At 45.3% G+C, this 22666-nt stretch overlaps 1 protein-coding gene across 2 annotated transcripts in view; it reads right to left on the bottom strand.

Moving 5' to 3' along the window:
- The window catches only part of NADSYN1 (NAD synthetase 1), a 253280-nt gene that overhangs the window by 171209 nt on the left and 59405 nt on the right, over nt 1-22666 (bottom strand). For both annotated transcript variants that reach the window (XM_078684243.1, XM_078684244.1), the window contains exons 5-7: nt 16422-16511; nt 15865-15916; nt 3618-3706 (exon numbers count right to left, since the gene is read on the bottom strand). In XM_078684243.1, coding sequence (XP_078540369.1) covers nt 3618-3706; nt 15865-15916; nt 16422-16511 — 231 coding nt within the window. The remainder of the gene's footprint in view (nt 1-3617; nt 3707-15864; nt 15917-16421; nt 16512-22666) is intronic.

The raw sequence follows: 22666 nt of genomic DNA, 5'->3' as shown, positions 1-22666 counted from the left end.
TGCCAATGTCAAGCGGCAGGATGGCACCAGTGCCACCTCAGAGACGGCCAAACAGGCCGCATTTGTAGCTTACTACTCCTCCCTGTATGCTGAGGAGCCCACTTCTGCGGAGGCACGAGAGGCCGTCCTCGCAGACTTCGGGGGGTCTCCACTGTCCCCTGCATGTGCAGCCACGCTAGAGGGCCCCTTACAGGAGGAGGAAATAACAGAAGCGGTCAAAGACCTCCCCGTGGGGAAAACCCCGGGACCGGACGGCCTGCCGTTGACCTTCTATCGCCTGTTCTTGACCCAACTCCGCCCGTATTTACTGCGGCTCTACAGCTCCTTCTCTGATACCGTTGGCCCATCCCCTGATATGGGCCTGGCGGAAATTGCCCTGATCCCCAAGCCTGGGAAGGACCCCGACCTATGTGCCTCCTACCGCCCCATCGCCCTCCTTAACACCGATCTCAAGATCTACACTAAGATCCTGGCCAAGCGGCTGGACCCGCACATGCCGGTCCAGGTGGGATTTATACGGGACCGTCAGGGAGCCGACAATGTTCGCAGGCTGGCACACTTAGTGGGAAAGGTGCACCACTGGAAAATCCCGGCCTGCCTCCTCTCGCTGGACGCAGAAAAGGCCTTCGACCGGGTCGACTGGACCTTCCTACGGGCGGTCCTCACGAAACTTGGTCTTGGCCCTACCATGATCTCCAGGTGCATGGCCCCTTACCTTGGGCCGCAGGCCAGAATTCGTGTCAACGGCCAACTGACATCGCCGCTCTCGATTCACAGGGGCACGAGGCAGGGATGCCCGCTTTCGCCGCTCCTGTTCGCTCTTGCGGTCGAGCCACTGGCGGAGCTGATTAGGCGCGCTCCTGACATTCATGGTATCCCCCACGGAGGGCGCACTAACAAGGTAGCGCTGTTTGCGGACGACCTGATTCTTACCCTTACGAATCCTCGGGTCTCCCTCCCAGCGGTGCACGAAGCCCTCTCACTGTTTGAGCAGGCGTCCGGCCTTAAAATTAATCACACCAAATCTTGGGCGCTTAACCTCACCATCCCCGATGAGGAGGTCTCCTTCCTGAAGGGGGTCACACCCTACCGTTGGGCGGATGACCACATTCAATACCTGGGTCTGGACCTCACACCCCACCTTGACTCGTGGTCCTCGAGGAACTGGGCCTCTTGCCGCAAGGAAGTTCTGGCAGACCTGCGGAAATGGAAACCCTTGATGATTTCCGGGCTCGGGCGGCTCAACGCTGTCAAGATGTCGGTCCTCCCCCGCATTCTGTATGTTTTCCAGTGCCTCCCCACCCCGATCCCGATTCACTGCATCAGAACCCTCCAACGCGACCTCACGTCCTTCATATGGGGGGGCAAACGGCCCCGGTTCTCGCAGAAAGTCCTCATGGAGCCGAGAGACAGGGGTGGCCTGGCCTGCCCGAATCTCCTCCACTACTATTGGGCGGCACATCTCCGGTTCGTGATCGAGTGGGGTGCACGCGAAAGCGACAAGCACTGGTTCCACATGGACCGAGTGGTCACGGGGCGCACCATATGGGACCTTCCTTGGCTACCGCGTGTGGTGCGCTCCAGAAGTGCATATATGGCGGTCCCCACAAGGACGGTTCTTGAAGTATGGGACAGAGTGGCAGTGTCCAAGGGTCTAACCACGTTCCCCTCTCCACACACCCCCATTGCAGGTAACCCGCAATTTCCCCCCGCTGCCCAGACCCGAGCCTTCGAGAGCTGGACACAAGGAGACTGCAGGGTTGCAGGAGATCTTTTTCTTGGTGGGTCGCCTAAATCATGGCTGGACTGCAGGGAAGAATTTGGCCTCCCTTGAAACGGCTCATCTCCCAGATCTACAACATATTGCAACACCCCGTCGCTCCGCCTGCACATCCCTATCAGAGGCAGTGGCAGTCGGTGACTGGCGCTGATATCACGCCATCTCAATGGACTCGGCTCTGGAATGACATCCCCAAAACCTACCGCAGCATCCCGCAGAGGGAAAACGCGTACAAGATGCTAACACAATGGTACTACACTCCCCTGAGACTCAGCAAAATGTTCCCCACTTCCTCGCCGCTGTGCTGGAGGTGTGGCACTGTGACTGGTGACTTCGTACACATCTGGTGGTCGTGCCCTACCCTAGCTGTCTTTTGGAAGGAGGTCCTTAGTCACATTAAGAAGGTGTTGGGTTTTCCCCTCCCTGAAGAGGTTTGCACACTCCTGCTGGGCATTCGACCCCCCACACTTAGGGCCCTCACGCGCAGCGACTGGATCCTCACCCTTCACATGTTAGGTGCTGCCAGGCAACTCATTGCTCTGTACTGGAAGCTGGCTGAGGCACCGCCGATAGCATCCTGGTTCGAGCGCCTCTGGCAAGTCCTGACTATGGAGCTACTCACGGCGTGGATACAATCAAGGGGGATACGCTTCAAGGCGGTGTGGGAACCTCTCGTGCGATACCTGTGCTCCATCAGCTATGCCCGCCACATGCCTCCCAGGCTCCGCGCCCTGCAATTGTTTGAGGATGCCCTCATCCCTGCTGACCCGAGCAGGCTAGGCGCTTAGTCACTTCCCCCAGTGCCGATTTGCGTTTTCCACCCCATATTGGCGACTGCAGACGCACCCCCCAGACCCCTCTCCACCTCGCTACTGCTCAATCCTCTTCTGACTTTTCTTCTTTCCTACTTGCCACTCTGGCTTCCGCCCCTCTTTGGGGCAGTTCGGTCCCTGTTGGGCCTTTGAAAATGTGGCACCACTGCTCTCCCTCACATACGCGCCTCCCCCGCGCAACGACGCATTGCCATCATATGGCCGCCTCTTGCTATACTCTCCCCTAAGCCACGCGGCCGGCCCCTCCGGGGGTTGTAGGCAGAGCGCTGTGTTAATGGTTCCACCTCCCCTGGTTAGTACTACCTACTGGCTTTTTTTCTGCGCGGCCGGCCCTGAAATGGGGTTGTAGGCTTATCGCTGTGTTTACAATAAAAAACAGATTTGAACAAAAAAAGTGCAGACAAAAACACAGACAAACCTATTCGAAAAATAGGACCATCAACTTCATACAGTCTATTCACTATCTTTCAATTATTCGGTGAAACAGTCATACACATTCATCTAGCATTCAAAGCAATTTTGGATGAGGGAAAAATACGAACAACATAAATGATAATACTAAACAAAAAAAGTGAAGGGAGTTTAGTGAAAAACAGGGAAAGCGTGAAGTAGCCTCACTGAGGTTCGACAGAACCTATTCTTATCAATGGTGGGGTACTATTTTTTTTTTTTATCATTTCTAACGACAACAACATGGTCGTCTAAACAAGGGGTAGCAGCATTACACAAGGCATCTGTGCTGAATTTAATAATGCAAGGGCATTAGACTGCTAACATGTTGGCAACACGATTACTGGACATCTTTGCCACCCTGCTGCATTACCAATAATTCGTAAATGGTAAAGAGTGCTGATAAGGGCTAGCCAAGTGGCAAAGCTAAGTGCTAAATGGGCACACACAAAAAGAAGCTGACCTTGTTAGAAGTTGTGATACTTATGAAGAGTCACCAACAGGGAATGTTACCTTACTGTTTTGACAGACCGAAGCTGCACACAATCAGTTACCTGTTCGGTGCCCAGAGCTCCTCACAAATCTCGCTTCCAATGCAGGTGTCCTTCGTGGCTATCACCGCATCCCCGAAGGCCACTGTTTCCTAAAAAAAAAAAGATTTGTGAAAAAAGAGCAACAGAAAGTCTACGTTCTTGAAATTTGAATAAATATACATATAATGGATTATTTGTCAAAACAGCTATCCCCAACAGTGATAGTTAATAATAAATTCTTCAGCTGTAAACAGTAATGGACAAAACACTCTTACTTATGTACATGTGTGTCTGTAGTTTGGGTGAGTTTGACTTTGTGGGTACGGTCATGTTTAGTTTTCCTAATAAAGTATTGTTCGTTTAACAAAAACACACACAATTTGGAGGCAATTTGTACTGCATAGTTCTGCTTTTTTGTTCCATAGTTTGCCCCGATTGGTGACCGCGACAAAAATGGATTTTCTGCATACAAAACCCTCATGATACGTTTTACTCTCCACTGAAGCGCAAATTGTTGAGCATGTTCAAAAGTTATGTCCCTGGTGTCTGTCCTCGCACCCTAACATCTCATCTTCTGCCAGCCAGAGGGGTTGCAATCATTTGCAGTCTTTTGACGCACAAAAAATGCTGTCGGTGGAACCAACCTACATTGATTGTCCAGCAGCCCCTGAGACTTTTCTGACAGCTCACCATGTAGGATCTGTTGAGCCCACCAGAGAATCCCAGAAGCTGGCAGCACGTGATTCTTCCAGTACTCCCAGACCTACAGCGACCAAATAGTCGCTCTAATGAGATTTATTCAGCAGACGGCGGTGACGTCCGCCAATCATTTCCATAGACTTGGCATGAGAACAGCTGTTGTTTAAATCACTATATTGACTGAGATCATTCTTGGTTTGAGGGCAGTCTGAGCACTTTAAAAAAAATTATACTAAAAGAATAATAGTACAAAAAAGAAAAATTCTGACAAAGTTATGTTTAGGGAGGTTATGGTTGAGATCTACTAAAAGATATTAAAAAAAACGCATCTTTGTGTTGTTCAAACGATATTCATTTCAGCGAATTTCTATGTTTTTATACCAGACACTATTCTCTTTTGAACATAACTTTCCTTTAACGTATGTTTTTTCAGTGAACTGTTTGGTTTCTGTTTGCCTTTTGCAGAAGAACCCAGAGGGCACTGAAAGACACAGTGCACAGCTAGTATTAGGCCTCTTCCATCCTCATACCTGTCCTTCGTCCACTGAGTTAATATAGATTACGTTCTGCAGGGTGCAGCAGGCGCTGGGCAGAGGGTATATCATTTATTTCTACCTTACACACTGCCTCAGTGTTCTGTTATTCACAACACCCAGCTGGACCCAAGGGAGAGGAGTTGGCCTAACGGCTAGGGCGGTCAACCTTGAATCTGGGGAACAGGGTTTGAGTCTCAGCAATAACGCTGAATATCCTGTACTTCTGGGCAAATCACTTAATCTCCCATTAACTAACAAAACAAACAAAAAAATGAATGTGTCCTCATTTAACGCAACTGGTGCTATGTAAAGCACTCCGATAACCGGTCAAGTTTGCGTTATATAAAATTCATTAAAATAAAAAAAATGTGCATTGTCCCAAGTCTTCCTTTAGCAGCACCCAGGCCCAGATAGACCTTGCGGAGCACTCGTTTCAGCCAATGCCCACATGCTGCTCCCAGCCCTTGGGCCCTGGAGCACAGGTCTCATGCCCTTCAGAGAGGTAGAGTGTGCCCTGGAAGTAGGAAGTGGCATCCACCATACTTTGCACCAAGTAGCTCTTACAACAACCACTTCACTTGGATTCTTCTTTGTGCAAGTTGCTGTGCTCCCAGATCAAACAGCTCATGGCACCCATCCAGAAATAATTTCTGAAAGTGCTTGAAAATACCTCCGGGCACATGAGCCAAATCAAAAACACTCAACAAATTAAATTCAAATTAAATGAAGGATATATTCTGAGTAAAGTTTTATCTTCGTTCCAAATTCTGTGGAGTTCCATTTAGAAGATCTTGTTTTAGTAGAAAGCAAACTTTTTATTTTTGTATCACCCCAAATAATTACTTCCACCTTAAACCAAACTCCCAGAAATGTCAAATTAAGTATCTTGGTAGAAAGAACCTTGTGGCTGCCAAATGTTGTGCACATTTATCAAACAGCACCCAAGTTAATAGTGAAAACAAAGATGAATATAAAGTCCACCATTTGATTCCTGCCCAACAAGCCGTTTAATGCATATATCACAAACACTACTAAATGTATCTACGCCAAACAAAATAAGGGCCTATTTGTGGTAACACTCTATATTTAGGCTGAGTGTGGTGTAATTCTGGTCAGCATTCTACATCACAGCGGAATAAAAATATCCAGAGGACGTAAAATGGGATATACTACTCTCGGATCATCTCATGTAAGTGCCTCTCCTCGTGGTCATTAGAAAGTTATATGAAATTAATAAAGTTAGCTAGATGGAACATACAATTGATAAACTTCATTCTGATCATCCAATAGCCCCAACATTGTTTGCATTTTAGAACATCCATTTAGAAAGAAGTAATCAACTCAACTGTAGGAAAGTCACACTTTTACCCTGGTCTCTGCCATTGTCTGACTGATACTGGTAGTTACTGACTCTGAAAGTGCCCTGAGCTCAGCTGACCCCTTAAAAGGTATAAGGTAAATTGGTATAATTCTTATTGGCCAGGACAGCCTACTTGGAAGTCCCTATTATATAGCACAGCGTGTAGGTTTAGAGACCCCAGGAGACAATTCATTTAAGTGTACACTGCTGTGGTGTCTTGTGTCACTTTAAAGTCAGGACTGCCTTACAGGCTAGTTTTAAATAAAACGATGTCCAAATCTGACTTTGGATTCAAAAGAACTAACAAATTCCTAAACCACCTTTTAATTACATATACGTCACCCCAACGGTCTGCCCTGGGTGCCCCAAGGGTAGGGTGCATTGTTATAAAAAAGAGATAATACAAAAGATGTTTTATAAACCCTGGTAGGGAAACAGTCAAAGACATTTTTCCCCATCGTAGTGCTGCTAACCCCACAGACTAACATGGATAGGCTTTATTAAACTTTAATCAAGTCGAACTTTTGATTGAGTTAGCTAGCAATATGAGCATTGTATCAAAATAATGGTTAAATTAAACCAACAACTTGCCACGGTAGAATGTATTATAACTATTACAGGAAAGTCATTTTAGACCTCACTATTGTTCTAATTACCTAGAGCAGCCCTGTAGCAGCCTCTTCTGATTGTCCAGCCTTTCTCAGTCTGAGCCAAGCTGCGATCTGAGTAAGTGGGAAGTGGCCTGGGGCTGCAACAATAAAGCTAGTTGATGAGAGGTGAAGCCAGGGAGAGGAAGGGGGCTGGGGAGATAATCTGGATTTCAAAGGCAGGAGAACAGATGTCACAGGACCCACACCAGCCCCTACTTCCTTGATCCCCATAGATCAGAGCCCCCTTGAGATTAGGAGAGGGGGCTGGTTGTGGAGTCTAGTGATTCTTTAGCCACACCTGGAGACCAGATGAGAATGTTTCTATTTTGATTTTTTGAGACCAGTGCATTCTGGGTCAAATATATGCCACCTTTTGCATGAAGAGGTCATAGCAGAGTGCAGCAAATGGAACCCTAGTGGTTGGGGTGTCCCCCCTCTTGCCAGCAAAGAATAGAGAATAAATATGGGAGATCGCAGGAACCCCTCAGATACAAGCTTGAATCAAATGGGGGAGAAGGAGGATTGTTGGACCCTTGGGTTGCACCACAGAAGGCCTGCACCAGCTGCACTCTCAAGGCTCCACACAAGAAAGGACCATGCCTCTCATACAGAATAAGCAGTGTACTCCCTGAGCAGCAACAGATAGAAAAGTCCTGGAAGAAGTAATCTGCAGCAAACTAAGGGAGGACTACTCAAGCTGACCAGCAACAACTAAATTCTTCTGGTGCTCCTGGACACTTCCTGACCCTCAGAAAATCTTTCAGAGGAAGATCTGAAATTTGGGGAACTTTTTCAGTTTGTTGAAAAGCTCCATAAGAAGACCAACATCGATGACAAGACTCAAGCCGATGACGCTGAACCGCTACTTGGCCTGGCCACGCTGGTTTGTCCCACTGAAAGCTCCAGTGTTCCTCAGAGTCGCCACCGAGGACAAAAGCCTTTCCGAGACTCACCAAGGAATCACACTGCAACAGGCCGCCGTCATCAACGTGAACTCCGGATCAGAGGACCCACACATTCGACATCGAGAAGAAAAGCTAAAAAAAAGACTAAGTGCGATGGTAAAATCTTGACCGGTACATAGCACTCAACCTAAACGACCCATGCTCCATCGTGGTCAGCCTATAACTTTGACTTTGTCCCAGTTCAGCGTGACCAGATAGCAGCAGTTGGCACTTTATACTTTTTGGCACTAGAATGCACATTGTTTAAATATTAACTTTAACAATTTATATCTCCGGTTTCCTACAATGGATTCTTGTAGTTTAGGTGTCAGTTTAAAGATGAAAAAATCTCTAAATTTATAGATTGATGTTGGATTTTTACTGTGTGTGTCTTTTACTTGTTTACTGTTTTAGTGATATTTTATTTAGGAAGTTTTCTATAGCGCTGGCCAGACCCGAGGGTATCGGAGCGCTTTACAACAAGATGAGGAGGAAACAAAAATATATGGTAACGGCAAGGAAAGAGAGATACAGAAAAAGTTGAAATGGAAGCATTACAGAGTTCAGCTGAGTGTCGGAGGGAGGCCGATTGAGGGAGAAAAAGTTCAAAAGGAGGCTTTACAGTTCTCTTGGGTCTTCGCGGTGAGCCGATTGACACACCTGTCTCCTAAGTTAAGCCTGACTACTAGTCAGACAAGCTAACAAGTGTTGAGCAAGGATTGAGACTTAACTGGGCCTAATTAGTGATAGTGGTATTATTACTAGCTATAGGTACATACCCCTCCCTACTAATCACCTACTTTCCTACATCAACCATAACTATGTGATTATGAATCATATATTATATCTGGCATGAGTGACTTGCAGATATGGTCAAGTTGGTTAGTGCAAATGAAAGTATTTAATGCATTTAGCCCAGATTGACACATCTGCAAGAATTTTTTTTTAAAGGACAAACATCTAATTATATTTCATTAATTCAGTTGAGGGGTATGATGCTTAAACTCCAAAACCTAAAAAACACAAACGTAATGCACCATCTCCATGACCTTACAATTTAATCGTCAATAATGGAGAGCCATAGATTACACTACAACCACAAGAAAGGCTGCTGTACCATTGACAGCCAACAATTGTCTCCGTAGATATTCTACATAAAACAGAGTTCAGCAACTACATATCCTCAAAGAAGTTATATATAGAAGCGTTCACTGACTCGCTGAAGATGAGTCCTCGTGGAAACTGAATGGATAATAACACTCGCAGAGAACCGTCTAAATCTTACTGTCTACACAGTACACACAGCACAAATACACAATATTATTACAACCACCACATATAAACCCATAGTGCCTCTTTTAGTGGTTACTGAGTTTATATAAACAGGTAAGGCTGCTACAGATACACTAGGGCATAGTGCCACTGTCAATAACCAGATATCCTCACTGTCCTGGTATCTGCATGAAAAGCAGTTCTTCCACTGGAAGCAAACAGATGGCTTCCGGCCACAGGCTGTTTGGTCATCAGTTCTCTATGTAACAGGCACTTACCCAAAGCAGGTGGCTTAGTCCACCCTCTGTGAGCCCCATGACTCAGTTGAAAGACTGGGGACATTGATAATGACAACAGTGATTTCATTAATGATGTTATCTTGCATCTGTGAGGTCATCTGTGAGGTCAGGAGCAGTGCACTGTGGTAGAGTCCTGGCTGAGGAGCTAGCCTTCACTGGGAAATTTCAGTATTTTTAAGTTCACCAGAAAACCATATTGTTCCTTCAACAGATTTGTCTGCAAACAATAGATGTCCATAGCTAATTCTGAGGGCTATTAGCGACAAACATGAGAACCTTAAACTGAGTTTTGCTGGGAATTTTGAAAGCTTTTTAAATAAAATATGCGAAAACGATAATAACTCTTAAAAAAGCTTTTTTTGCCAAATACTTTTTTCCAACAGGAATGAGTACGCTGTGTCAGCATGCACGAACAATGGGGTTACGCCGTTAGCAGTTGATTGTTGCCTTTATCTGGCCCTCACAAGAGATTAAGGTCTAGTTATCATATTTAAAGTGACAAATAAACCATCTGCCCGCCTATAGGGACATTATATCAGAAAATGTTTATTTAATGATCTTTATCCTTATGTACTCTGAGTGTGCCAGCGTCTAATGTGATGGAGTCCTGTGGTTCTATGAGTGCTGTTCATTTAAGCTTATTATTCGTTTTTGATCGTCCTTGATAAACTTCATCCAATATTTTTGATTTAGAAACTCGTAGTTGAGAGTCTGCTTGTGGTATAATCTTCATTGCATCTTTAGTGAATATCTAGTTGTTGGAAAGTGGATTATTAGTAGTGGTAAATATATATCTACCACTGGCAATAAGGCCACTAATACAGCACTAATGTCCAGAATAGGTCCCAGAAAAGTATTCCCCTGGTCAACCCTTGGTAGCTTGGCTGCGAGCAGGCAGGCTTAACGTCAGAGACAGATCAGTGAAACATTTAAAAACACCAACTGAGTAACAATTAAGACACAACACATTAAAAATCCAATATCATTTTTTAAAAACAAGAAATATTTTTCAATTTAAAATGACACCAAAACTAAAAATATACCGTGTAGGGAACCGGAGATATGATTTTTTAAAGATTTAGCACCATATAGCACATAGAAACCCATATCGCCTATTGGGATATCTGGTCATGCTAGACCAGGACAATGTCAAAGTTTCAGGCCAACTATGCTGGAGCCCTGCACGGCTACCCCTCGAGGTGGGTCTCAGTCAAACTTTTTACCTACTGGCTTAGAAACTTTCTGGGAGCTTTTCTTCGTAGCTCTCAGCCAGTCCGGATTCAGTGAGGGTTCGCTGGCTTGACTTGCGACGAGCTCCTGGTCAAACCTATGGAAGTCAGAACTCTGGAGCTTTCCAGGAGAATGAACAAGATATCCAGAGATAATACAATACAATCCTTGCGGTTGAAGGTGGGTGGCTGGACTCTCACAGTTGGTCCTGATCACATTTTCTACGTTCGTACTTAGAATCTTTTACGTACCTTTACTCCTGGAGTCCTTTGATGCTCTTCACCAGAACGGATTCGGTAAGGGTTTCTCCGGCTTGGGTTTCGATCAGCTTCCAGCCAAACTCTTGAAATCAGACCTCTGGAGCTTGTCAGCAAGACGATCTTGGAGGGCAAGCCGGCTCGCGGTTAAGAGTCGCCGGCCTGGCTGGCCAGGTCAAGTCGGTCCACATATGTAACTTTTTTCCAAAGTTGCCCCAAATTTCTTCAAACCTCTGGAACTTCTTCCTGAAGTTCCTTTCAGGGCCCCAAAGTGTCCAAAACTTACTCAAAGGGTCTGGAAGCTCCAAAATGGTCCTTGAAAGTTTGTTACGTCAATTCCCACAATCTACTTGGGAAAAACCCTTACAAATCAACAGGTGTTTCTCCAGGCCAGAGATTTTTGGTGGTGATGGTCCAAGTGAGCTCTGACACTCTTTAGTCCTTCTGAAGCAAGTTAGGCCCACTGGGCCGTAGTTCCAGATAGTGCAGCTGGGGTTGTCAGCCAGAGTGCAGGGCCTGGTTGGTGCAAATCAAACTTCTAGCATGGACCCTTCTTCTTCCTTTAGTTTCAAGAAGCATGTCTGAGCAGCACTGCCCCTCTCAGACACTAATTCATTGTTCTCTGGAGTGACACAGGAGGGCATCCTGTCCAATAGTCTCCCCCAGAAAGAACTATTTCTCCAAAAATTCAATATGGCTGTAGTCTCAGCAGAGAGGCAAGATTTGGCTAAACCAACCAGAATGGCTCACCTACATATTCTCCCTCCCCCTGGCATCTGCACATTCCTTCCTTAAGCCTGCCATCTGGCTGGGCTAAAAGAGTAGAGGTACAAATGAAACTAGCTTCTTCTGCCTTTCCCCTCCTTCTTTTGAAGATCATGGTTTATGACCACTCCCCCTTGCTCTGGCATTCCTAAGCAGTAGAAACTATAACCACCCAGAAGGGCTCTTCACCCCATGGGCTACTTATCACCTCATCAAAGCTAAACTTAACTCTGACCAATTAGGACAGGTCATATGAAGGCTGAATTTTGGCTTACAGACAAGAACGTCTTATAACTTCCTAGTGTAAATTTTATGATAATTCAACAATAGCATATTGTTTGATTTATCAATACAACACTAGTAAGTCCTTGAATTATATTTTCTGTGTTTCCTGGCGGCAGTTAATAATTAGTAACTTCTTGCCATGTTAACCTATGTGGCTGGGGATCTGCAATGGATAAAATGAACCGGGTAATTTCTCCAACACCAGGGCTTATAAAACATCTGCAGGGATGTGGAATTCCTATAGTCCGACGCCCATGACATATTGTTAGGGGTCAAGGGCACCAAGTTTTCATGTGTATTTTGTCCTTGGGACAAGTAGGCCCAACCCCCTACTGCACAAACCCTTTGGAAGCCAGTTTACAGGACCACAATATGGATCAGGGAAAGGCATTGCCTGCAGTTAAGGTAATATTTATGTCCATGTTGTAATGCTGTTCACACTTGTATTTATGGTTCATTAAAGCGAAACCTTTATTATTAGGGGGAGCGCTCTAAGTAAATGTTATACGCTCAGACTGCACTATTGACAGTGGTTCCAGTATAAAAATGTGTACACACGATTTCAATGTTTAACAATATGAGGTTATGTATACTGCTCCCAGAATGCTCTCTGATTAGATGCAAATATGTGCAGGAGCTTGGAAGCAAGATTGATGAATCTTTGCTTTAAAAATAAAATGTTTACAAAAAATGCAAAAACATTTCGCTAAACTACTGTAAGGTACCATTTCTTTGCAGAATCATTTAGTAAAATCTGTAGTTGTATGCTACTCTTTTTCAAACATGTACATAAAGGAAAGTCAGTGTAACCAATTTTAATAAGATTATGGGAAACACAAATAAACAAGCACTGGTAAAGCCAGTTGGTCTGAAAATGTTGGTCAGCCTTTTGGTTTGGTCAATGCACGACTTGTTTTGACACGGTTTTTGTAAAACCTTATGGGTGTCAGAGCTGCTGGGCCCTCTCCATTACAACAAACACTGGCAAAAGCAAAAATTGTTTTGGTCTCAATAAGCACAGTAGTTCCTGGCGCTGAACAAAACGACTGTGTGTTGATATGCTCCTTGTGAAAGAACAGAATGCTGTAATTCACAGTGAAGCTACCTGATAGAGAGAGAGAGAGATACAATTTTAATAAACACAAAAGGTCATGGTTACCGCCAGACCTAATTAGGGGCCCAATTATCAAATAAAGTCTCAAAAGAGCACCCATTTTCTAGCATTAAGTGCAGATGTACGACTTTCGTGAATTCAGAAGACTTAACAGAAGTAAGCCAATAAAAAGTACTCCTAGAAAATAGTTGTGAACTGCATTTTAGCATGAGCAAATTTGCAAGTGTAAATTTGCTAGTTCGCTTCCCCACCAACCACTTTTTTCTCCAACCCTGGAAGAAGTTTAATCACTGCCATTGTCAGGAGTAAATTTCCAACCTTTCTCAGTATGGGAAAAGATTAGAGAAGAGTTGGCGAAATCCCTTAAAAGCATGTAAGTTAGACAGTTTGCACAGATTCAATAGGACAACCCTGAACTGTTGCTTACCTTCAGCCCCAGTATGCAAATCTGCAGAAACGTGGCAACATAAAGGAATTCCTAGTATTCAAACCCTACTATGAAAGGAGCCCTGGTATAATCAGAGAGGCTATTTCAGAGCTGTTCTATAATGAGATGACTGCCCTAATTTGTCGCCGCATTACATGGCACAAAAGGGACAGGTGGATTTTGTTACAGGACAAGTAGATTTATGAAGCAACCTGCCCCATGTACAAGTAGATATTTTATTAAATTCCACACACCTGAACTGTTATAAGGCCCTTGCCTATATCTACAGGACCCACCCCTGGAACACAGGAGACTTTAAGGGTTCTGAAATGTACAAATATTGCAGATCCTCACTCCTCAGGGCTCCTAGCACAAAAGTTTATTTTGGGAAGCACTTTACTACAATCTGGGTAGAGAAATTAGCAATTTCACTAAACCCAAGGCATATAAAATCTATCTTATAAGGGCCCTCCTTATAAATACCTGAACCCCCCCTACCATCACCACCACTGGGACACCTAGGGGAGACCTTGTGGGTACCTAATATGCCAGAATATTGCAGGTTATTAATTTTCAAGTGCCCTAAACACCACAGTCGAGTTTGGGCACAAATTACCTGTTAAAAGCAGTCCTGCAACACAGGGCTGTTTTTAACCCCTTCCGGGCTGATGACGAGCTCAGCTCGTCATGAGCGTAACCTGCCGTACCCTCATGACGAGCTGAGCTCGTCATGTAACGTGGTAATTTTCAAATTGCCGTGTACAGCGGGAAAATGCACCGCATCGATGCTGTTAAACGGACCTCAGGCCACAGCAGGGCACACAAGCAAGTGCAGAAAGGGCTGCTGGCCTCTAAACTACCATGCCCTATTATATACTAGGGACGTACACATAGTTTTGATCCACCTTCCCTATTATGTACTAGGGCCTTGTAGGAGAGGTCATGCTAATCATAGGGGTACCCTAAACCCATAGTGTACCGTAGTGTAGGTATTTTTACTGTACTCTAAGTGTGTTTCGAGCATAGCACTGGTCCTGGGCCTGCTTAGGCAGCGCCCAAGGACAGTCAGAGTCCGTTACCACCAGTACCAGTCAGCTAAAAAAAATGACTTTCCAAAACTAGTTTAACACTTTTTAGTGCCCAGCACTTTATAATTCTGCGCTTTAGTAATAACCATTTTGGTTCAGACTAACTTGCTTTTATCCTGTAAATGCATCACCAGTAATGAAATGCTATCAATTGTAGCTACTGTAGTTTTAAGTCAAAACTGGAGCACTGTAAAAACAAAATGTTAGCAGATTGGCTTATGTCGAGATACGCAAGCCTTAGGTTAAGGTAAACATTATTTGGCATGTACATATGCAGCAAGGCCCAACTTGATTCAGCATTCAATGATAATTCACTGTCAAATGTCTAAGCTACTTGATAGATGCAATTTAAATGAGCATGTCACGAGTCTTATCTGTTTTAAATTCTACATGAGTTCACTGTAATGCATAATGAGATATTGTTTATTTGTGATTTTACGCTTGCACAGTTTATTATTTTAAGTTGTTGGCACTTTAATGGACTGGATTGTATAAATGAAGTCTTTTTCAAATTCAAAGTGTTAACTTGCATGACTGTGTGTTAGAATTCATGACTTATAGAGAAAGACAAACAGTGCCAGACACCTACATTGCCCTACTACCGACATGATTCAGGAAAAGTTCAAAAGTTGATTTAGTTACTGATGACAGGATTAAGGAAGCTCATTGCAGCCTTGTAATGTGCACGTGCCACTCAAGTTCAGCGAGCTTTTTTCTGAAATCACTAAACAATAGAGCTGTCCTGGTGAGACCTGTTGTTCGATCAGCACATGCCGTTCAGATCACTGTAGTGTCAGAAGGATGCCCGGAGGCGTGGGGAGTGTACACATGTTGCCAGGGAGGCTGACTTACAATTGCCAAAGTTGCTTAAGGGGATATTGTGAAAGCATACATTAAAATCTACGTGCCACAATCTATTGAGTAAGTGGGTACTAAGCAGCAGACATCTGAAGACTGTCTAATAATCAGGGGTAGGGCACAGTGGCAAGGACAAGACGAAGAGAAATCCACTCACAGGGGACTGCCAAGTTGTGGGCAACCTTCTAAACCAACATCTAGAAGCCTTTGGCTCCTTGCACGTACCTAGGTAGAGATTTACAACAGCTCTGGCTACCAACCATGTAGGTAAAAACAAAAATCAGGGATCAGACGAATGGCCAGGGCTACCGTTGTGACCACAGTGGGCCACCAGCCTTACAGCACTTTGAGCGAGTGCAGCGTATTCAAGTATTCGTTTTGTTGCCAAAAAACAACTTGGATTTGACAGAATTTGTACAAAAGTAAGAGCACACTGAAACAGCACTACAACCTGTAGGCACCAGTATCTTCCAGTAAAACGTACCTGTCCGGTCACCTCCTGTATCATCCTTGGTAAAAAGTATTCTTCCACATGCCTATGAAAAGTACACAATATTTAGAATTTTATACCACTAAAATATCCATGTGACAGGTTTGAGGCTAGCTCAGGCAACCTGCAAACTACAATTCTCTATCATTTCATGTCAGAGCGGACACAGGCATAAGTAAACTCACCTTGGTTTTTTTTTGTTTACATTTGTTTATTGGTTTTTAACATCATACATAGCTGATTGACATAGTACAGACATAATTGAGCGATTCATATTTGTAATACGTACAAAAGGGAAAATGTCTACAGGAAATTAAGTTTGCGATAACTGTTCATACAGTGTACGAATACAATTTTTGGGTGGTACAGACTGAGTGCTACATGTTTAGTTGGTCCGAATACTGTAATAGACACGTGTAAGAGGCTGGTTGGGCGCGTTTCCCGGGAGTCCGAAGGTTTGCCTATCCCCATAAAGACATATGGGCGCTATGTAGTGTGATAGGTAGGGAGTGCATTCCCTATTGAGGATCACAGGTCAGAAGTTAGCTCACCGTGGTTTGCTCCAGGGTGAAAACCAGCGCAGCTCTCTGTAGTTCCCCGTATTTGCCAAGGCCATCTTTGGTCGAATCAGAAGAATTTTTCTGTAAAACAGAAATGTTTTTTCAATGTCACATATGTCCAGAGCCAGTCGAATGGAAAACTCATGGAAACGCGTTGATGTTTTTGTTTTTCAGAAGCTCTCTTATGAAGAGAGTGTACTTTCTTGAATTCTATACAAGCCACCAACTGACTGACTCTGACCCCGCACTGCCGTCCCGCTTAAGACTCACCGGGTCTTGAAATCCAACCATTCTCCTCATAAGTCACTTATGTCTGACTCTGACCAATTTTTACTTGTCAGTCAGAGCACTGTCATGTCATGCGTTCTTTACACAGGTCAACATGTCTGATACTTCTCCAGCCCTTCCAGCCCTCGGTAAGTCCCTACGTGTCCTGAAATATCTGCATTACCCTACAGATCTAGATCAGGTGCCCGAGTTCACCTCAGCCCTCCCAGGTCACCGATGCCCTATCATACTCTGTAATATCTCCATGGCTACTGTAGGCCCAATTACAGTCTTTCCGTGGCCCCATCAAACTTCCTTACAAGCCAACATGTGTATAGTTATGCCGTAGGTTTCCCAGCAGCACTGCTGCCCGAAGTACTCACCTGACCTCTTGCTTCCACCCACCACTGCTGTGATCACATATGTAAACAAGATACTCTTCACAGCTTACCCATGGATACCTGTTCATTATGGCAAAAAGTGCCCAATTTCCTGTGCTATCAGCAATATCCCTGGATAACCAGGCGCCCACATTCCTCTGTCATTACAACATCTGTGCTCCTGGTTTGCAGAACCTAAACACAAGCCACCCCACAGAAGGTGAGTCAGGGATAATATTCAGCCAAAGGGATGAGCCAGCAGGTGTGAGGAGACCCCTAGCACCAGGAGAGCGCGGCTGTAGGGGGCAGGAGGTGATGGGCTGGGGGCATTAGCACCAGAGTCCTGGGAGGGATAGGTGTACGGGGGTGTTTGTGGCTATTTTAGGAAGCGTAGAGGGGGTAGAATACGAGTGGTGTAAAATGGAGTCATATGTAGACATCTTCAGAAAAAACTGCATGAATAGGCAAGGTAAAACACATCAGTTACATACATTTTCCGGTAGCTCATGCAACTAAATTGGCAATATCGCTCAAAATGCAACATAGGGCAGTACTCGAGTTGTACTGGTGACAGAAACCCAGGGCTTTGAGTGGGATTTTAAAACTGGGAGTCTCTCAAAGGGGCGTGGCCAATGTAGTTAAGGGCGTAGCTTAAGAACAGGTAAGCAAAAAACTGTGCTTAGCACAGTGTGCCGCCCGACTTGTATTTTGCCGTTTCTCACATTGCATCGAGATATATAATACAACAAGTAACATCATAAATACAACAATTCAGGACTATTGGCTTTGTCAATGGCTGTCAGTTGCATAAGATAAATAAAGCAGCAACTATGGCTTGTATATAATATTGAAAAAGCTTCCACTTAAAGCCCTGGTGACACCAGGACAATGTTACTGCTCCTGAGTTTTAAAAAGAGAAGGGAAATCCAGAGAGAAAAAGACTCTCCTTAAAGGATTTCCTTCCCCTACAACGCTCACCTGGCATGATGTCATGCTGTACCTTCTCCACTGGTGAGAAGTGAGCAGTATGAGCAGCGCACTTCGATGGGCCTGCGGTCACTGCAGTCCGGGATAAAAAACGGACCGCTTGTGCCACAAACAGAGCAGATCGTGCCCCCTTTCGAGGCTCCCTTTCAAAAATTGCAGATGCTCAGCACCGGTGAGACCCGGCCCACTTAAAGCACCGCAGATACCAGAGGTTTATTATAGCTCAACTCAATGGTACTAATTTTGTCAATCTCAAAAGGATGAAAGGCTGAGATGCCTATCTAGCATTTGATATCAAAAACAAAAAGAGGAGTATCCACTATGAATTTGAAGAACAGACGTATCTGGAGGACCGGTTCTTGGCAAAAAGGAGGAAATTCATCCTTTTGATAGAAACCCCTCACTCACCACCTAGTGGTGACATGCTTCATCATCGGGGTCCACCTTGGCGTCCTAGCGACACCAAGGTGTGCTGCAACACCTGGACTACAGTGGAGCGGGTTGTGGCTGTAGGTGCAAAAAAATGTTAAAAATTGTCCTGGTTGTACTCAGAAAAAGTGGTTTTAATTATAGAGCAACTGAACAATGTTTTAAAAAATATATAAAGGCGAGATCCTGGTAGGGAGGGTTACGTCCAAGGGATCTCTATATGTGTTGGGTGGTCAACATGTTTCTACCATAAGGGCTATTGCCCGGTATTCGTCAGGACCAGAAAAAACAGGTGGACAGGGGGTGCGTGCTCCCTAAAAAGCACACCCGGCCTTGATCCCCTGTGTGCCTACTGGCAAAAAATGCCAGTGGTAGGTGCTGCTCAATAAAATAAGTGAGCTGGCGAATAAAAAAGAGACCTGTAAGGAGAGAAGGGTAGATAAAGAACAATCAGGTATTGAGTGATAGACTTACTCTCCTGTAACGTCGTGCAGTCTCTCAGTGCAATGGAAATATAGTGCCAAAAGGGGGGGGTGGGTCTCCAGATATACATAATACCGTGGTGAAGGAGTGTGATACTAGTCAACATCTATGCCAAAGGATGGGTGCACGCGAGTTGCATGCGGTGCGAGCACGGCCCAGGGGGGATTGAGTATAGAGTATAAAATACTTGTGCTACACGGAACATGTCTGTCACGTGGTGCCTAGGCTACTCGCAAGGTATTAAATGACAGGGTGGTACCTCTACCACTGTAGGTGAATGTACGGTGGGGTGATTTAAGGCATAGTAGTAACTCGGTAGTGCTATGTACATTTATCAGCATCCGACTCAAACGTGTAAGTGAATAACATTAAATTAACATACATAACGAACACACATGTAACACTGAGGGACACACTTGAGCTCAAAATGATATGGGACTGGGCTTACTCGAGTAGGAGTGCTCTGCGCTTCAACGGGCAGGGCGTAGGGTCAGTGCCTGTATAGTAACATATTCTGTAAGAAAATAAACAGAGCGCGAGCGTCGTAAATCTCTGCGCCGCTCGAGACGCTGCGTGGGTGGTGAGCGGCGCCCTCGTGGACCCAGTACTGGGATGTGTACCAGGGACCTGGTCTCGTGAATCTACTTACAGTTGCAGGCAGGGAAGATCATGGTCGACCTACTCCTCGCGTCCACTGCTCGGCTAGTGATTTCGAGGGCAGCTGGACGCGGTAAAGAGGAGTCGGCCGCTTCCGGGTTTGGGCGCGGCCTGGGCGGGTCGGGGGCGGGGCTAGCAGTACGCGGTGGCGTGCTGTCGGTAGCTAGGCTACCGTAGGGAGACAACCAGCAGGTTAGGGTGTGTGACAACATTGGGCAGGTTGGGTAGGCTCGCGGAGCTGCTCCGCAGTGCTAGTATGAATGTAAACGATGCGTGAGGTTCACGTCAGCGCATACAGTGTAAACAGGGGTTAGTTACACAGCATGGAGATTTCAGAAGGGTAAGAGAGTAGACAGTGTGGAAGAAATAATTAAAAAAATATAATAATATATTTGCACTGCAAGGTGAGGGAAACGTTGGGTGTGTGACCAATGCTGGGTCTATGGTGGGCGAGATACCACAGTGTCAGCAGGCAGCCTCATTACAAGGTTCTGGAGGCTTATGCATTATCAAATTAACAAATTAACAGTACTGGATCAAGTGGGGGATGGCCCAGTACACGGGCGCCAATGCGGCGCAAAAGGGCCAAGGTGATTCATAAGCAGGTCTATGGTATTCTTTAGTGTAAGGAACACTAAGTTACAAGCTCAGTAGAGCAAAGCTTGGAAATATATTTAGAGTATCAGGTGGTAAAGCTCTGTTCTAGGTCGTCGTGACCAGGGAGTTAGAGTCTCACTTCAACACCGAGTTCCATGGGATATTGTCGTTAAGCCCAATTTTGTGAGAGGAAAGACGATAAATCCAACGCTGCTCTTTTTCAAACAGTCGTGCTTGTGCATTAGGACCTGGTTGGATTTGCTCAATTACCGTCCATCTCATGTCGTTGGGGGTGTGATGGGCTGTGAGAAAGTGGTCAGTGAGCCTGGTGTTCGTTTTTTTGCATCGAATTGTGCTACGATGTTCCGCTATTCGTTGTTTGACCTTTCTTGTCGTCATACCCACATATGGCTTGTCACAGCTGCATCGGATTAGGTAGATTACAAATGTGCTGTTGCAGTTTGTGTGTGATCTTTGATGCCAAATTTTGCCTTCCTCAAGGTTCAAAGTTTTGGTGTTATTCGTGAGGTGACAGACGCTGCAGTCACCACATCTGGAATGTCCGGTCACTGGGGGAAGGCCCCAAGCGTTGGTGATGGTTTGGTCGGTTGTTGCCATGTTCATTCTTGGTCTGGTGTTGACCAAGGTGTCTTTTAGGCTCCGGGCTTTTTTGTAGGAAAAAAGTGGTCTGTCCCAATTGTGATTTCCAGTGTTCAGTATTTGCCAATGCTTTCTGATACTTTTGCTGACCTGGTTTGACACCGCATTGTATGTGGTCACGCATGTAAGTGGAATCTCCTCCTCTGTTCTTGGTGTATCCTCTAGCAGGGCTTGTCTTGGCTGATTTCTGGCCCTTTTCTGGCATCTCCTTGTGATTTTTTCGGGGTATCCTCGGTTAGTTAGTTTCTCCGTCAGGTCTACTGCCTGTGTTTTGTAGTCCTTCAACTCGCTGCAGTTCCTCCTAAGTCGGAGATACTGACCGTAAGGTAAATTCTCCCTCAGGGGGCGAGGATGAAAACTGTCAAATCTCAGCAAGTTGTTCTTCGCGGTGGGCTTGAAATGGGTTTTAGTCTTGAGCTTGTCAGTGTCTCTTTCGATCTCAATGTCAAGAAAGACCATTCTGTCTTTGTCTACACTATGTGTGAACCTTAAGTTAGGGTCACACGTGTTAAGCCACCTGATAAACTCCATTAGTGTTTCTTGCGGTCCTTGCCAGATGGTAAAGACGTCATCTATGTACCGCCTCCAAAATTTGATGTGGGTGCTGTAAGGGTTATTGGGGGTGATGACATATTTTTTCTCGAAGTCATACACGTAGAGGCCCGCTACACTGGGAGCAAAGACACTGCCCATCGATGTCCCACCTATTTGGAGATATAGCTTTCCATCATGTTCAAAAAAGTTTCTTTTCAGAGCGAGGGTTGCACATTCTACAATGAACTCTGTTGGAGTAGTATGATCCCATGTGGAATTGTCCAGTGTTTGTTTTAGTACTGTGATGGTGGCGTCTTGGGGTATGTTGGTGTACAGGCTCTCTATGTCTAGACTCACAAGGATGTGGTCCGGTTCAATCCTGATGTCTTCCAGCATTGTCAGTAGGCTTTTAGTGTCCTTCAGATAGGTTGCAGTATTTTGTACAATGGTTTTTAAGAAGTAATCACAGAAGCGTGACAGGGGTTCCAGAAGCGAGCCTATGCCTGACACGATTGGTCTGCCAGGTGGTGGGATCTTGCCTTTGTGCATCTTTGGGACTATGTAGAAGTAGGGGATCTTACCCTCCGTTTTACAGAGGTAGTCCGCTTCTTGTTTTGAAATGTGGCCTGAGGCCTCTGCTGCTTCCACCATATTGGTTATTTCCACCCTTAGGTCGTCAGTAGGGTCGACTGTGAGCCTTCTGTAGTTGGTGTTGTCTCCTAGAAGGCGTTGGCATTCCGTGTCATAGTCGGCCTTGTTCATTATTACCAGCCCCCCGCCCTTGTCGGCTGGTTTTATTATGATTGAATCGTCATTTTTCAAGTCAGCTATGGCTTTGTTCTCAGCTTGGCTGTTGTTATGGTATTGTTTGGTGACAGCTAGTGCTTCAACGTCATTAAATACAGCTTGCTCGAAGGTGTTGATCTCCACCGGGATTGAGTGTGGCGGAGGCGTGAAGGTGGACCGCAATCTGAGGCCCGTTTCATTTTTGGTTTCGTCAGATTCAATGGTGGTGATTTTTTCAAAATATGCTTTCAGTTTAAGTTTCCGAAAGAAAGCGGCCAGCTCACAATGTAATTTGAACTTGTCCAGGGCTGCAGTGGGCACAAAACCTAGACCTTTGTTTAGTACATTCGATTCTGTGGTTGTCAGTACACGTGAAGATAGGTTGGTTACTAGTTCCTCGCTGTGCTGGGGCCCGCTTTGTTGGCTCCCGATTTGCTCCTGGTTACGCTGCCTGTT

This window comes from Lissotriton helveticus, chromosome 3_2 (assembly GCF_964261635.1).
Source record: "Lissotriton helveticus chromosome 3_2, aLisHel1.1, whole genome shotgun sequence".
Classification (NCBI taxonomy): Eukaryota; Metazoa; Chordata; class Amphibia; order Caudata; family Salamandridae; genus Lissotriton; species Lissotriton helveticus.
The sequence above is the reverse complement of the archived record's forward strand: the minus strand, read 5'-3'. Positions and strand labels throughout refer to the sequence as shown.